Source organism: Prenolepis imparis, unplaced genomic scaffold (assembly GCF_030444845.1).
Source record: "Prenolepis imparis isolate NDT839.2.m4 unplaced genomic scaffold, iyPreImpa1.0 SCAF_10, whole genome shotgun sequence".
Classification (NCBI taxonomy): Eukaryota; Metazoa; Arthropoda; class Insecta; order Hymenoptera; family Formicidae; genus Prenolepis; species Prenolepis imparis.
Genome location: NW_028141168.1, coordinates 7,522,850 through 7,539,232, shown reverse-complemented (window position 1 = coordinate 7,539,232; position 16,383 = coordinate 7,522,850). Strand labels below are relative to the sequence as shown.

General features: G+C 28.4%; 3 protein-coding genes and 1 long non-coding RNA gene across 4 annotated transcripts in view; 1 reads left to right on the top strand and 3 right to left on the bottom strand.

Moving 5' to 3' along the window:
* Positions 1-16,383, top strand: part of LOC145941927 (uncharacterized) — a 244,271-nt gene that overhangs the window by 193,230 nt on the left and 34,658 nt on the right. The gene's annotated exons all lie outside the window — the stretch shown is intronic.
* Positions 223-8,495, bottom strand: LOC145941804 (glycerol kinase 5). Its single transcript, XM_083048123.1, has 12 exons — positions 8,008-8,495; positions 5,039-5,132; positions 3,843-3,942; positions 3,609-3,768; positions 3,267-3,381; positions 2,804-2,997; positions 2,490-2,616; positions 2,229-2,333; positions 1,793-1,887; positions 1,210-1,373; positions 845-978; positions 223-462 (listed from the first exon to the last, which is right to left on the bottom strand). The coding sequence occupies exons 1-12, from the start codon at positions 8,101-8,103 to the stop codon at positions 320-322; spliced, it is 1,527 nt and encodes a 508-aa protein (XP_082904249.1). The 5' UTR covers positions 8,104-8,495; the 3' UTR covers positions 223-319.
* Positions 10,544-11,426, bottom strand: LOC145941967 (uncharacterized). Its single transcript, XM_083048402.1, has 3 exons — positions 11,345-11,426; positions 10,987-11,152; positions 10,544-10,827 (listed from the first exon to the last, which is right to left on the bottom strand). Exons 2-3 carry the CDS (start codon positions 11,149-11,151, stop codon positions 10,621-10,623), a joined length of 372 nt encoding a protein of 123 aa, XP_082904528.1. The 5' UTR covers position 11,152; positions 11,345-11,426; the 3' UTR covers positions 10,544-10,620.
* On the bottom strand, positions 11,884-14,425 carry LOC145941966 (uncharacterized). The gene is made up of 3 exons (XM_083048401.1): positions 14,277-14,425; positions 12,877-13,215; positions 11,884-12,486 (listed from the first exon to the last, which is right to left on the bottom strand). The coding sequence occupies exons 1-3, from the start codon at positions 14,292-14,294 to the stop codon at positions 12,151-12,153; spliced, it is 693 nt and encodes a 230-aa protein (XP_082904527.1). The 5' UTR covers positions 14,295-14,425; the 3' UTR covers positions 11,884-12,150.

Genomic DNA, 16,383 nt, shown 5'->3' with positions numbered 1-16,383 from the left:
TAATATGTTTGTCTTTTATCGTAGATGTTATGATATGATCTGACATTAGAGCGCATTAAGACTTTTATTTTAATTGAGAGTTATGTTCAAATGCCACGCGTTTTTATGTGATACGATGATATATGACGATACGTTATTATTGTATACGTATCAGAAAAATTACTTTCTTATATTGTCATTTCTATATTTAACATTCTGATTAATCAACATTACGATATTAAATGCGGGTATAAATTCATTATGCTTTATTTATATTATTACAAATTCTTAATATATATATATTTATTATAAAAATATGTTTTTTATTTAGAAATCATCGTCAGTACCAATTTTTGAAGCGCTCCACCGCGTGTTTCCATTGGCTAAACGCATACTGATAAGATGATCGTGATTCTTCGTTTGGTTTGAATATCCTATCTACTTGACGTAACATCGACACTTCTTCTCTGCTCTTCCACAATCCTGAAATTAAACGATACATTAAAAATTATCAATTATTACACATAATTATTTAACAAACGCATATATTGATTGCAATATAATGATCTATTATAATCCCATAACATCAGAAATGAATAATCTCTTATCTTAAATCTATAAACAATTTGTTTCATTTTATCTTATAAAATCAAGTGAGATAAAGAATATGGAAAAATAATATAAAGATATTTGCGGAAATTACTTGATTTTCTATCCAAAATTATCTTTGTCTACTTATAAGCAATATTTACATGAGATATGGTATAACATTTTTAAATGGATAAAAACGTCTTGAAATTATCAGATGTATATGAGAAATATAAATAATTCGTAATGTTAAATAATAAAATTGCATGATTTTTACCACATTGTAAACCAGCTAGGAATGCTACTCCTAAAATGGACATCTCGATAGATACCGGACGTTCCACTTCCAATCCCGTCAAATCAGCCAACGATTGCATAATAAAATCATTTTTGGAAACTCCACCGTCGACTCTAAAACAACATATTTGCGTCAAATTGATACTTTTTTTCATTAATATTTGAAGCATTATTGAAGTTTGATTATTGCGTAATAAGTATCAGAAATCGATTACACAGAGGAATTAATATTTCTTTTTCTTTTATATAATATTATTATCAGCTTTGCATTATGATTAATGACTACAAAGATGGTAAACTTTGAATTGTTAAGTATATATGGCAATGTTATTATATATTTTTTACTTTATTATTTGATATATGAAGGAAGTCTCCTTGCACAAACATTCGTGAAGTAGTTGTATTCTAAAAACGAGACTCTCTAATAAAGATCGAACGATATGCTCTTTCTTCGTGGTGGGTTTTACTCCTAAGAAACCGGTTGCGGCTGTATAATCATTTATAGGCGCCTGAAATAATAAATGACGCACATATGTTATACATATGTATATTTGTATGTTACTTCCTTAAAGAGTATTCTACTGCAAGAATATTCAAAATTTAATGTGTTTTTCTTCTTACAAATCTTACGGAAAAAAAATAGAAATATCTCTTAAGTGAAAATAATATTCTTTAAATGTCGATTAAAAAGAAATGTTTTAATTAAATTTGTATTTTATAAATATTTCTCATTAAAAAGCCAGTATATTTTTTACTTTATTATATATATATATATATATGTATGTATATATAATAAAAAATTAGAAAGAGTAAAAATAAAAATGAAATAATTTTTTCGATTTAATTACAAATGTCTTTTTTGCGTAAAAAAATTATTTTATCATCTTGATATAAAAAAAAATGATTTGTTGTAATAAATCTGGCGTACCTGTAATCCACTGAATGCCGGGACGAAATATACTCCATCAGCATCATTGACTGAATTCGCCATATCAGCAGTTTCCATAGCATCGTTTACAATTCCTGCGGCAATCATATGAAATCGGAATATAATAAAGTAGAATTAAAAATTCTTTTTAAAATCTCTCTTTTTATCTTATATTTACATAGGTATATACAGAATCGATATGCATGTAAATTAGATTACATTACTAATAATAGAATATTATTATTAATACTGATTGTGAGTAATAGAATATATTATTATAATTGAAGATGTAGTGAGAGAAAGATATAATGTTTAAAATTTGTTTTACTCTCTCTCTTTCTCTTTTCTGAAATAAATTTATAAATTTAATATATATATATATATAAAATTAAGATTATCAATTTTTTATAAAATAATTTAAAAGCTGAGGAATCACCTATTGACTTAGCCCATTCGATTAGTATACCGGTGTCGCTTGAAGATCCTTCTGCAAGATATATCAGTTCTTTTCCGATTCGCCATCCGACAACTGGATAAAGGCCTATAAATAATTTTTTCACAATATATATCTCTGTTTAATATATATTCTCTTTCAAGTTTATCATACATTATTTACTCGATACGTTATATTCTACGATATAAATGGTATATTAAACAGGAAATCCGCATTAAATGAGTAATTAATTCGCAAAATTACCAGCAATTGATGCGTGTGGTTCCCGTCCTGTATTAACATTCACAAAAGTACCTGTCCCCATGGTGACTTTGAGATCACTGGGCTTAAAGCATCCTGAACCAAATAAGGATGCTGCTTGGTCGGCCATCTAATTTTAGCGGGTTATTATTAGAAATTCATTAACTTAAGAAAAAATCAGCTCTTATAAGACCTCGTATATAATACAATAATAAATAATATACATAAATATTGAGTGGTTAATTATAACGGTTGTATAATTAATAATCAAATTATTTTGTTTATGTCAAAATACTTTTTGTAACTTTATCACTTACTGAGCAGTAAATGGGAATTTCAGCTCCGAACATGCTTTCGGGTATAACTCCAAAATCTCCCGCTGTATCTATTACTTTCGGAAAAATATTGCGTGGTAATTTTAAAACTTTTAATACCAAATTGGCCCATTCCATTGTAAATGGATCGAATATACCAGTGGCTGAGGCACATGAAACATCCATTACATGCTTTCCTGCAATGAATGAAAAACGGATGGCAATTAACCAACACAATATAGCGAATGATTATCACTATACGCATTGTAATAAAATGCCAACAGATATACAATAAAGGAATATTATGCTCACATTTAGCATTGTTATGGCTATTTTAAAATAGATATAAAAGTATTATAACTAATAAGATATATTTAAATAAAAATACGAATATTTAATTAAAAATATATTTGTGTTCTTTAACATTGTGAAATTTTATTTTATATTAAAAATATAATTGTTTCACCTGTTAATTTGTATAGAAGCCAACAATCTACGCCTCCGAAGGCCGCTTCTCCGTTAGATGCTGCTTCTCGAAGGCCTGGTATATTCTCGAGAACCCATACTAATTTCAAGTTAACCTGCAAACAAGATCGAGATTAAATTCCTGAGGGAATACTAGCTGAGAGAACAATAATTGATAAAAAGTTAGAAAGATTTATAAAGCGAAACTGTATTTTAACGATGATTTAGTTTTAACGAAAAAAGAAGGCTTTAAGAGATTATTGAAACAATGTTAAAACATACATTAATGATATATATATAATTGGTATAAAACATAAAATAAAATAAAGTAAAATATTTCAACCTGTATATTCATAAACTTCAAGACGCTACCGGCCAGAAAGCGTTTGTTTCTCGTAAGAGTGTACAAAATATGCGAGGCTACTCGCAATCCTTTCATCGTCATCGACTGATTCCATTCATCGACCAGATCGGCCGCTCGTTGATCCTTCCATGTTATAAAACTGAAATGACAATATCACACGATCGTGAAACTTTATTCTAACCGAATTACTTTTGTTATCTTTGTTGCTCTCACTTGTGATAGTGCCTTCCAGTCTTCAAATCCCAGGTAATAAAGCTGGCTCGTTGCGACGAGATTCCAAAGCAAACAATGGACTTCAGATCGATCTTGCTGTCTGCAATCATAAACGGGACAAATTGATCCAATCACGAACCCGAGGTAAATTACAACATAAAACACGCGAACGACAAACTGAACATAAAAAAAGATGTCAATCGATTTCATAAGCGGCAAGATCCCTGAAATTAAAGGTGCTTCTTCTTTTCTTAAATATCTACTTTTAAAACTTCTTTTTGTGAGCAAAGATAACAAATTAAAGATGAGCTGGATAGATATTTGTACTTTTGTACGTGATATCTGTAAACCGTATCTATTTTTGTTTATAGGAAAAAAAAGAGCATTCCGCGTCAATCTGATGTATAGAGAAAAAAATGTGAAAAACATGTATCGTTTAAATCAGATTCTTGATAAAGACTTTATCAGCGGCCTGAAAAAACGATTTAATCAGCAAAAAAATGTGAATAACAAGCATATAAATGAATCAGGTGTTGCAAACAGAATGTATGATTTCTTACTTTAGATGTATCCGATTGCTGTCATCTCGGTTTACGATGAATATTTCTAGAACAGATTGAAATACAGAAATGAGGTTTTGGCACACATTCAATGGGTAGTCAAAGATTCAATTCAAGTCGACGTTGATCTTTCGATGTGGAAAAATTAATCAAATTTTTTATCAATAATTCTATTTATTAGAATAAAATCGATTAGAGGCAGTACAAATTAAAATTAAACTAGCACATTAGCAGTATATCATTTTCTTTAATCTTGTCAATTATTCATCAAAATGATTAACGAATTAAGATCCAGCGCGACTCCAATCGAAACTTCAAATGTCTACTGAAAATGCGTGAAACCAAGATTTTCTGCGTTTATCCATTCTAGATTGTAGATCTTGTGGAGAAGATTCGCACTTGCTTTGCACAAACAACTGTGACATTTATCTTTAACTTTAGTGTGCATATTTGTCTGTCTTATCATTTTAATTTTTATTGCATAAAATCGCATTAAATATAGATATTGCAAGACAAACACATGTGCATATATTTAAAAATCGTATGAACTTTACCTATCATTATAAAAATGATTAAGAAACAATTTAGTATTTGATATTTTACGAGTACAATTAGAAAAACATTTTAGTTGCTTACCCCTCAATGTATCCTTGATTACTTTTACTATAATCTGCCATAGGTGATCCGGATCTATCTCTACAAATCCAGGCTGAGGATAAATCAGTTCTATCTAAATTTAAAAAAATAAAGTACATTATTATCTTTATTCGTATTTCATACTTTCTTTATAGTCACTAACATACATTATTTTAATAATGTTGGAATTGCAATTAATTGGAATAAATTTTTTCCATGCACGATTTATATTCCGTTGAACGGTGGAAAAATAAAACATAATTGATTTTTAGATAAGTTTTTAAATAGAGTTTGTACATAAAATAAAAATTATTGTACTTTGAAACACATCATACGTTCGGAATTAAAATCAGTTCTTACATAATTTATATACGTAATATTTATGTAACTCAGGAATTTATACTCTATCTCTATAATATACACAAAAGTTAATGTTTAATTTTTGGATTATAAAATATATTGTTATATTATAAAATGGTGAAAAATTTCGTTCAAGGAAACAAAGAACCGAAAACAAAAGTTTTTTTTTTATAACACATTATGAATATAAAAAGGGCGTATTATTGCCTTGAATGAAAATCACTTGGATATTGATATCTTTGTATTGATAACGATAACAAATATATACAGAGAAGTGAGCGCAGAAAAGAATATTTTCTGTCATTAAATTTAAATTAAATTCTGTAATAAAAGAATTTGTGGCTAAATAATTTAACAAGATTTTTTTTCAATAATATACACATATACATATACATAAATCGAAACACACATAAGTAGCTCGGTTAAACTCATTCTCTCTCTCTCTATTTAATGTTCTCCTATACATTAATGAAAACTTTTTTTTTATTTGATCTGATTTGATTTGATGAGAGAAAAATTTAATTTGATTTACTGGAAAATATAAAAAATCTGGTTCAATGCTAGTGATAAGAAGACATTAATTGAAGATATTAATGCAATTAGTTTTAATGAAAATATATCTATTTTTTCTTTAATATCCTTATAAATAATAAATATAATTTACTAAAATTGAAGCAATATTAGTATATAATAATATTAAATCAATTAATATTTTTGACACAAGCAGAATATATTTTTATCGGAGTATATATTTTTTTTATTTCTAAATAATAGAGGATATGAACCCAGTGAGAAATGATGGTCGAATCGATGTCGATTCGACGTCCATTCAACCAATAATTTCTCGCAGGAAATGTATATACATGTATTTTTGCATTTCAAATTAAATAATTACGATTCAATATTCTAGAGAAGCTCAGTACGCGCGCAAAATAGAAAGTAATACATTGCCATTGGCGATGACCTTTGCATCGTCATGGTTAAATCAATGTTTAGTGCTTATAAGCATATATGACAGTCTGCCGCGAAGTGTTCTAGTAACTTATTTCTGGGTTTATTAATCCGCGAGCTGGGAAACACCTTTACATTAACTCGACTATTTTGACTTTAATGTGTTCTATAGCTGATCTATAGCTATCTGATATCTGCTGTTCTTTTCCATTTATTGTTGGAACGCCAGTTAATTTTTCCTACGCTTTGAGATAAATTATAATCAGCTCATTGTAGAAAAAAAGATAGCCTCTTTCATAAATGTATACTTGACCCAAGATGTTACTACATTTTTTAATAAGACAGATAAGCAAGATCATATTTATTCTATTTTTTTCTTGACAGGAAATACACATGCAAATTATGATATTCATATGCATTATATTCTGTTATTATTATTTATGTTGACTAGGTATTATTGTTTATTATATTCTATATTTATGCTATGACATCACTACAAAAAATTCTTTGCAAAAGACATTATTTGTTTCGTAATCTCTCGTTTAAAAAAGAAAGGTACGCATTTCTTAGGTAAATTTTTCATTAACATATTTATGCATAAGTATTATAAGAGTGTTAAATATCAAAGAATATTGTAGCATTACAAATAAGATACAAGTCCAAGGACTCTGATCCCACTCTTTGTATGTGTATAGGTTTCACAGTAAACTATAATCACAGCCTTTTGATGAACCTACAATCTTTGATTTATATAACTTTGATTTATAAAACTATTGTTATGCATGATGTAAAACAAGGACAATAATTAAATTTTTCTTGTGCATCTCGAATGAGAATAATGTAAGATAATTTAAGATGAGTTAAATAATCTTCACTATACGTTTACGAAGGAAAATTAATTGTAAGTGACAAGTTATATAAAATGACTAATAAAACTATGTCATTATAGCAAAATACAGTAAACGTTTTTGTCTCTAGATAATTTTTACATTTTTCTCTATTTATGTCTGACTTAAGATTGGTTCTTCCAAGTAAAGAAAGAAAATAATTAATTCCTTCTGAGTTATCAAAATTAAATAACTTACTTTGCGATATTTCTACTAACTAAAACATTACTTATTTATTTATACTTAATTATTTTTCTACATCGGATATCAGAGTCTACTTGGTCGATATCAGCTGTTGAAAGTCAGATAAGTCGTGGATATCAAGTTATTTCTCGATAATATTCTATATGAAGAAACATCTTTACGGCTTCTCTATCATTCAATAATAATGCTTGACATTGATATGTATAATATTGAGTATGTCAATTTAGTATTTGCTCCGACTTATCTATCTTTTCGTAATATCATTAGAATTTTCGCTCGCGCGTATATTATTTTTTAAAGTATATATCGCAGTAAATTAATTTTTAAGTATATTATACATCGCAGAAAATAATATTTTATAATATTACAATTTGTTCAATAATAATTTCTTAATTTTTTTCTTGTAGTATCTCAATCTTCGACGAGATTTAAAAATTTCTATACATTAGTGTAATCAATTTTAATTCAATTTTAATTCAATTATACTGAATATTTGAATCTCCTGTTTGCTCGCAGATTTCAATTGACATAATCGGTCTTTAGAGAACATAGAAAATTGCGACGAACCTTTTCCGCCGAGGAAGCTACCGTGATTGCTTTCTCGTCCAGAATGTGGAAGCGAACCGTCGTGGTGCCGACGTCGAGCGCCGCGACGTACCTCATAGTACTACTTCCTCTTCTTCGACGAATTTGAAAATTTCAGCGCCAATTCGCGCATACACTCTCACTTGAATTCGTTATAAAATCCGGTCGCGAAATACCTTAGTAAGATCGCGGCGCGTCTGGCGTCGACTGGTGTCGATGAGTACCAGCTGTGCACTTTCTACCTCATGTTACAGACAACAAGCAAAAAAAAACAGAAGAAAAAGAAACTTGAATTCTCGATGGCAAAAAAGTAACGCAACTATAGAACCGGCGATCGACGTTGAAGCACGCTCGCTTATTGTTGTAACATGACTGCCCTTGGCAGCATGATGTATCACGCATGCTCTAACGAGAGGTTTTATCAAGACTTTGCTGCACGTCACATAATGAAACGATGAACTCCCAACCACAACTTCGTCGGCAACGAGTGGGGCAGTTTATCGGAGCGTATGCCGCATCGGTTGGGCCTACGTCTTGCCGATTATGGCTGAAACACACTGTTAAAAGATCATCCTGAAAGATTCATTTGCGTTGATCAACGATTTCTTCCACCTCGTGCGGTCTTCTAATCATTAAAAGCCGCAACTACTGCGGTAGCTATCGCGATTGCGATCGATATTACTTGAAATTATTCTACAAGAGCATTAGAAACGCTTTTATATGCCACTGTATGTGGAAGCTTTATTTTCCAATGATACAAAAACTAGTAATCTTATCTAATCATTAACCTACATTTTTTATTCAGTGTGTTAACATCTAATTATAACTCATTATAAAACTTTCAAAAGATACTAACTTTTTCTTAAAATTAGTTAAAGCTTTACTGAAATAACAAAATCTTACTTTAAAATTAAGTTGTATATATTTAAGATGAAATGCTTTTTTATATAAAATTTTTGTTAATAATACAAATATTTAAAATTGAATATTCTAAAGTAGTGTGCTCTCAAGAGGAGAAGAAGAATTTCAAGAGAAGAAAACATTTTAGAGAACATTTTATGCAATGGCAGTTATTTATATTCTTCACTGCAACTGTAAAAGAAATTAATTGAAAAATTTTAATTTTAAATCTTGTCGCGTGACATTTGTCATTCGCATGACCGCATGAGAGATATGATGCGACAGATGTCAACGCGCATATAGGTGCTATCTGCAATTAACGTAATATTTTTAGAATGTTTAATGTTTAATGTTATTGTGCACAAGGTTAAAGATTCTGTTCTCATGTGCCTGTACATTATCTTTAAATTTATCATTTTATTTAATTAGTCAGATAGTGCTATCATTTGGATATGGCAAGAGACAATAAATAATAATGTAAAGTCACATGATTTGATATATATTATTCAATAAACATAAATCATAAATTATAAAATCTTCAAAAATTCAAATTTTGCATGTATATAGTACTCTATTAAAATTATACAAATAGCAAACGTATGTTTAAAAATAAATCATTTCCAAATTATAAAGAAATTTATTATAAATAAAAGTTATTATAAGTTAGTCTTACAAGTTAGTATTAAATAAAAGTTATTTGCAATATTTATCAAGAAAAACCATTTTTAAAATGAGATTGTAAAAAAGAATAACTCGTTAAATAAATGATTTTTGTAAAAGAAGATTGTAAATATGGTACAAGATTCTTTTACAAAAACAAATATTTATTTAACATGTTATTGCTTATTACGTTACTGAAGATCAGATCGCCTCTGTTGGTAGCAACCCAATTGACAAAGAGCAATGTACAATAATCATAACTTAGGCGTATGTGCTTTTAATACATTTCGCCATTGTCTTTATAAAATTTCCTACATTGTGAAATTAATTATTTAAAAATTGTAATTTTATTAGATTTTTTCTCTTTCTTTTTATCAATAGTTTACTCTTAAAAAAGACGCGTCAAATTAATGTATCAAAATTTTTTCGAAATCTCGTATAAAGCCGTCACTTTGTTGCTTTAATGGATCGTTAATATTGAGAATCAAAAAATTGTTAAACTTATTAATTTTTTTAAATTTCCCTAAAAACCAAATTTAAGTTTATATATATATATTTCTCCTAAAAATAATTTTAATTCTAATTTTAACTTCTTTGACATAAATTTTTTAATTTCCATTTGTGTACTTATTCAATTTTGCTAAATATGTGAATTATATAATATCACCTATAAAAATACATTGTTAAATTAGAAAGTACATTAAAAATATTTTGATTTATGAGAACTTATGGCGAGGAAGAATTTCTATCTCGATACAATATCTAGAAATCCAAAAGTGTTTTCGTAATCTTCATATTTCCTGTAATATATTTTTGACTTGCTCAAGAAATATTTATTACTTTAATTATTATCGCATGTTAAAAATCGCATGTCGTTTTTCTATTATTTCTCATTATTTTATTTGCAATTTATAATATTTACTTAAATTTTGAAAAAAAAGAAACAAAATAGCCATGTTTTTGGAAACAATTTTTACATTAAATACAATATATATTACACAATAACTTTTAAATCAATTTACATTTTATAAAGTTTTAATTATATTCTTCCTTCCTCTTAGATTTTAGAGGCTTTATGATATGAGAATTTTTATCCTTATTATCAGATTGCATAACATGTAAATATTTTTCTTGATTGTCGTAATGTGTCTTGCTACAATATACATCGTCAAATATGAAAAACACAGTCATAAATATCGACACGCCAGCAAAGATAATTGACATAATCAGCTCTAATATAATCTATAACAAAAATTATAAGTTAATTAAATAAATTTAAAATGTACATAAGCATAGATAAATAATGGAGAGAAATATTTAAAAAATTTAAAAAAACAAAAGATAGCTATTGTATTTGATATTTTTAATATTCTCAATATTAAATAATTATGAAATACTTACTTCAATAATCGTTCTCAAGATCGCTATTACATGATGCCTTGCAGAAATCCATTTCCAAATCATAAAGGGCAATAACACAAAGAGCAATAATAAATCGAGTACATGTATGGCAATCACAGAAACGATTTTGCTTACATCAAGCATGCTCTGTATCTTTTTATGCATGCTAATTATAACATTATAAGACAAACATTATATAAGATAAAACACGAATTAATTATTATTGAATTAATTACTTTAACTATAAATAAACTTTTACTATTTAAATACATTAACGAATATTTGTAATTACATTCGTGTTTGACATAAGTATAAAAAAATGTATTACATTAAAAGATAACAAAATGAAGAGACTCACGTGATTTTATTGATGTTTCTTAATTATACATTTTTTAAATACATTTATCTCCACTTCGTATTTTTATGTTTAATATGTGTGTTTGCTCCTTGAATTTATACAATCTTAAATTTTGCACAAAATACTGCGATCTTGAATATTAACCTATACTGTGACAAATAATGATCGAGAAATTGAATGTGATTACTTTTAAAAATAATTTACAACATTTTGTCTTTAAAATTGCATGATTGCATTTCATCAGCTTTTTAAATTTGGAGACCAAATAAATATTATCAAGTAAAAATTATAACACGTACGATTTACTGTCCATTTATTACACAACTGTCAAAAAATATATAAGTTTATTAACAATGGCTGAATGTCTAAAATAAATGAACTAATTTCACACAACATATAAGTATGTCAAAACTTCATTATCTAAGATTAATATTAATTTCTATAATACTTTTTGGTATCGCGTGGAAAGAACGAAATTATAGCTTCAACATGTTTAAATGCGAAATATTAATTGTAAAGTTTGTTTTTTAAGAAATATGTATGTGTAATCTTATTATTTTAACAATGTGTAGTTGAAGCCTCTATTTAAGTACAGTTGATGATATATAGGTTTAACAATACATGAAGCTAGATCTAAATTTTTAAACAAAATTAATGTGTAGATTTCGTATATATTTCGTATAATAAAAATATTTTAAAGACACACTCGCGTTATCTAGGAAATCTAGTGCACGTCTAACTTAACTTCTATAAGATAAAGAACGTTAATTTTTACGTACGACTTGGTAAGATTAATAGAACACTGGTCAATGATGTCGCTGCCGATATCGATGAATCGCGTGCCGATGATTTCTGTGCGCTGCGTTTCTCGCGTGCTTCAGTCTTTCTCTGGCGGCTACTTGCTGTCTGTAGACAAATAGAGGCCTGAAGACCTTCGCGTCCTGGGCTTCCATATCCTCTGCTTCACTGACGATTTTTTCTTCGATTTTGTTCTCAGATCCTGTGCGAACGGATCTTTTTTCTCTGATGTTTTCGTATCGTGACCCCAGTGTAATAGGTTGACGACCTGAGCTTGCCAATGGCAGTCTTTCGATAAACCCATTAGTCTCCACGTTGTTCTTCGGTATCCCGTAGGCCTCCACCTGAAAAAATACAACGTTTGTTAGAGATGACATTTAACGTATTTTCGAAATTTCATATACATATGTATATAATATAACAATTTTATTCTACAATTTTTCATGTAAAATATAGATAGATTTTTAGGCCAATTTGAATTAATGACTTACTGTAATAATATAAAAATAATTACTGAAATTATATTAATTGGGATATTTTTAGTTATTATTGTTATTATATATATTATACATATATTAAAATTAATATAATTAATATAATTCTTAAATATATTAGATATTCTGTTGTTTTTAAGATAACATCCTAAGAAATAATATCAAGGAAATCTCGATAATTCAAATTACGCGTATTCAGAAATATATGTGTTACATTGATCAATCAAAAATAATATTTACCAATCGGTCATTTCTTGAAACGCCATCGACCTGATCTTCTCCAAGATGCACTCTTTCGATAACACCATTATTTTCTAAGCGTTTTTTCGGCAAACCGTATGCGCGAATACCCGGTTTCTCCTCCTCGTCGGATTCCAAATGAATTCTTCGCACCTTACCGTTTAATCCAGCTTGATTGCGGATCTGCACGTGCTTAATGCGCTTGCTATTATCCGGGGATTTGTGTAATTGCGGGCAATCAGGTTCGTCGATTGCTCGAATTGTGATATCTGATATAACATTTGTGCTCTGTCCTACTCGAGCCGTGCTCACACTCAGTAAGACAGTTAGCAAAAATAACTGAAAAATAGATTAATAATAAAAATAAACATTTATACATTTTCAATTATGATTAGCTTTAATTATTTATAAAGATGTTTGACAGACAGTCTTTAAATATAGAATAGGACATTATTTCTACAAAAACGAATTTTAATGCTTAGAAGAAAAAGAATAAATAAAAAATATATTCATGTCTTAATAAATTATGGTATTATATATTAAGTTATATAAAGTGATTATTATGTTTTTAGATTCTTCTGTGTAGACATATGATATCATTTCTGCTATGTGACAAAACATATGAACATTATCTTCTGTGGTCTGCCTTGATAGTCTTAATCATGCTTTATTAAAAACACGGAAGATTACACTTCAATGCCATTTACTTAATTGGTATAAAATCTCGTGTCCGCGATCTCACGGAAAACCTTTTAACGAGATTCAATGATAACTTGTTTGTGCTCAATGTTTCAGCGTTTATTTATAATAATGAAAAGCATAAAATGACATTTTATCTACGTTTATGATTTCTACTTTTAACGAGAATTGGTGAAGTATTCAACGTTTTCAATATTATTCTCTTTATAGTTTAAAAAATTATTAATGAAATTATAGAGTTTAAAAACCTTAAAATCTTTATGTATAAAAAAAGGCAGAAAATTCAAGTCAAGATTTAATAAAAAATATAGACACATAATTAAATGAAAAAAACAATTAAAATTAAAAGCAAGATTTTGAAAGAATTAATCATATCATTTATTATATTATCACCACAAAATTGACATGATTAGTTTGCTACATTTTTGACAGAGAAAAAAGTTAACAGTTATACTTATATCATAGATTAATTTTATCTCTTAACATAATATAATTTATATTAAATTAAACTCATTCTAAAGTAAGTATAAAGAATTGAATAAATATTCTACTAATGATAACAACTTTTGACATGACATACATAAATTATAAAACGTTTCGAACATCCAATCCAAATTTTAAAAAATAATGAAAAATAGAACCTAATATAAGACAATTAATTATGTAGTGCATACATATATTATTTTATTTTTTATTCTTACCGTCAATATCAATCTCATCGTGTAGCTATCTTCTCTTCCTGTCGTGGAGAGATATCCTGGCTTGCTCACTTCCTAGCTTCTGCTCGGACTCTTCAGCGACGTTTGAGGGAAAAGATCGACCGCACATCGGTTATATATGTAAAGCCGCCTGTATTCTCGAAGAACGCGTGTAATTAAGCTACTCTCACATGAAAGACTGCGATGCAGATATGCAGATTCATTGTAGAGCGAGAGCGCAGTCTCTTTCTTGGTAAAGACTGCAATGAGTCATTTTTGTAAACGAACCACATGAATGGGTTAAGAGACTCGAAAAATCACAATGCTCCTTTTACTGTTCTGAACACGTGTGAAAGCCCTTGATAAGAAAAGAGACATCGGAGGAAACAGACTTTCGGCAGCTTCTCGTTCTGGGAAAGGTCTGAAAATGTTGTGGTCAATTCATAGAAATTATATTAATAAAGATTAATGACATAAAATGTTTTGAATTGATTTGTGATAAATAAGAAATTAAATATGAAAATGAATTATATATGAGAACATATAAAATATAATAATATCGTAATTATACATTATTATAAATAATTATTCCAGGAGCAAATTTAATTAATTATTTTGCGTTGATTCAAAGGTACCGAAACTCTGATTTTAACATAAACGGAGAATAATTAATATTTCCGTTCTTGCTAATTGGCAGTGAATTGTATAGGTGTTAAACGTCTATTTACTGATCGCTAAACATTCACACGTGTCGCACATGTAAGCGGCTTTCCCGTTCTTCTAATGTCGGTGATTTGATGACAGTATTTCTCAGTGTTTGGAAATAATTCTGTCATATGTAGATATGGAAGCTATACTCTAGCAAGATGTAAAAAATAATAGAACAATTATATTTTTTCGGTTTTTTTCTCTTTTTAACAAATTATGCTGCACACAAAATTTTGTTTTATAAATTTTTATTAAAAATTTATTTTAATTGAATCTCGAATCTCGAAGGTTTCGGAACATCATGAAAAGTTAGACAACCGCTGTTTTATATCGTATGAATGAATAGATGGAAGAACGAATGACTGTTCCCTTCAAGGACATTAACGATGACACGTTTACTACGGATTGCAATAATTTCTGTCATCGTATTCCCAGTAAGAGCGTTAATGATCGTTCACCGAACGATTCGTTTAACGAGAGCGATTTGTTTGATTGAAGTCAGACGCGATTTTATTGTCGTCTAACGTCAGAAACTTGCTTATTGTATTGTGTATGTACAAGATCTCTCTGTTAATATATACAAACACGTGTTTAATGTTAAACGAATCATTATTAATATGGAGAAATGGATAGTATTTAGATAATTTTAGCTCTCTCTCTCAATTATTTGCGAATAGAAAATTATTATAATTAATTACATTAATTAGAGTGCAGTGAGTATTATTGCAGTGAATACAGATGTAATAATAATAGTTCATTATCACTAATAATCATGAAATAATATTTTACTTCCGTACCGAATTAGCGCTATAACAATTACTGTTATTTTTAAAAGATGCTATTTAACAATTTGATATTTTTGTTTATAAATTTCTCAGAATATTGATCTATTACACGCTGCTCAATTATCTTTACTGTTAATAATAAGATTAAGATACGCATATATATTGCCTCTTATGTAGTGCTACTTTTGAAAGTAGCACCAGATACCGGTTTTGTTTATCCGTTTCTTAAAAACAGTTAAAAGACGTTGACTTGCATATATACGAGTTTACAAATTAGAATATACACATACAAATGTGCGCTTCATATATGCGAGATAATATGATCTTTATCACGAAATACTATCCAATAAATGTTAAATTAAGTCAAAAGTTTAGCGGTAAATTTGTAACCATTTAACATATAAATACACTGTTTAATCTATAAAATTGATACATAATGTGAAGAAACGTGTATTCATCAATAGATTGGGAAATAAAATTCTTTGAGAAGATTGTCAATTTCAACTCTGACTATATGACGCATAAGCTGAGGTGCAAATCAATGAAGCCGATAATTATATACGATTGCTCATTTATATGCTGCAGCAATCATTGCAGAAATATTTCGAAGAAAGAAC

What these genes read in the sequence shown, in the direction of transcription:
- LOC145941967 (XM_083048402.1), bottom strand. Translation starts at nt 11,151, where the DNA reads ATGCATAAAAAGATACAGAGCATGCTTGATGTAAGCAAAATCGTTTCT. An exon ending in TCTTGAGAACGATTATTGAA is followed by an intron (nt 10,828 to 10,986) that starts GTAAGTATTTCA and finishes TTTTTGTTATAG; the next exon opens with ATTATATTAGAGCTGATTAT.
- LOC145941966 (XM_083048401.1), bottom strand. An exon ending in TTTCAAGAAATGACCGATTG is followed by an intron (nt 12,487 to 12,876) that starts GTAAATATTATT and finishes GTATTTTTTCAG; the next exon opens with GTGGAGGCCTACGGGATACC.
- LOC145941804 (XM_083048123.1), bottom strand. Translation starts at nt 8,103, where the DNA reads ATGAGGTACGTCGCGGCGCTCGACGTCGGCACCACGACGGTTCGCTTC. An exon ending in AAATTCCCATTTACTGCTCA is followed by an intron (nt 2,617 to 2,803) that starts GTAAGTGATAAA and finishes CGCTAAAATTAG; the next exon opens with ATGGCCGACCAAGCAGCATC. An exon ending in CGAATGGGCTAAGTCAATAG is followed by an intron (nt 1,888 to 2,228) that starts GTGATTCCTCAG and finishes TGATTGCCGCAG; the next exon opens with GAATTGTAAACGATGCTATG.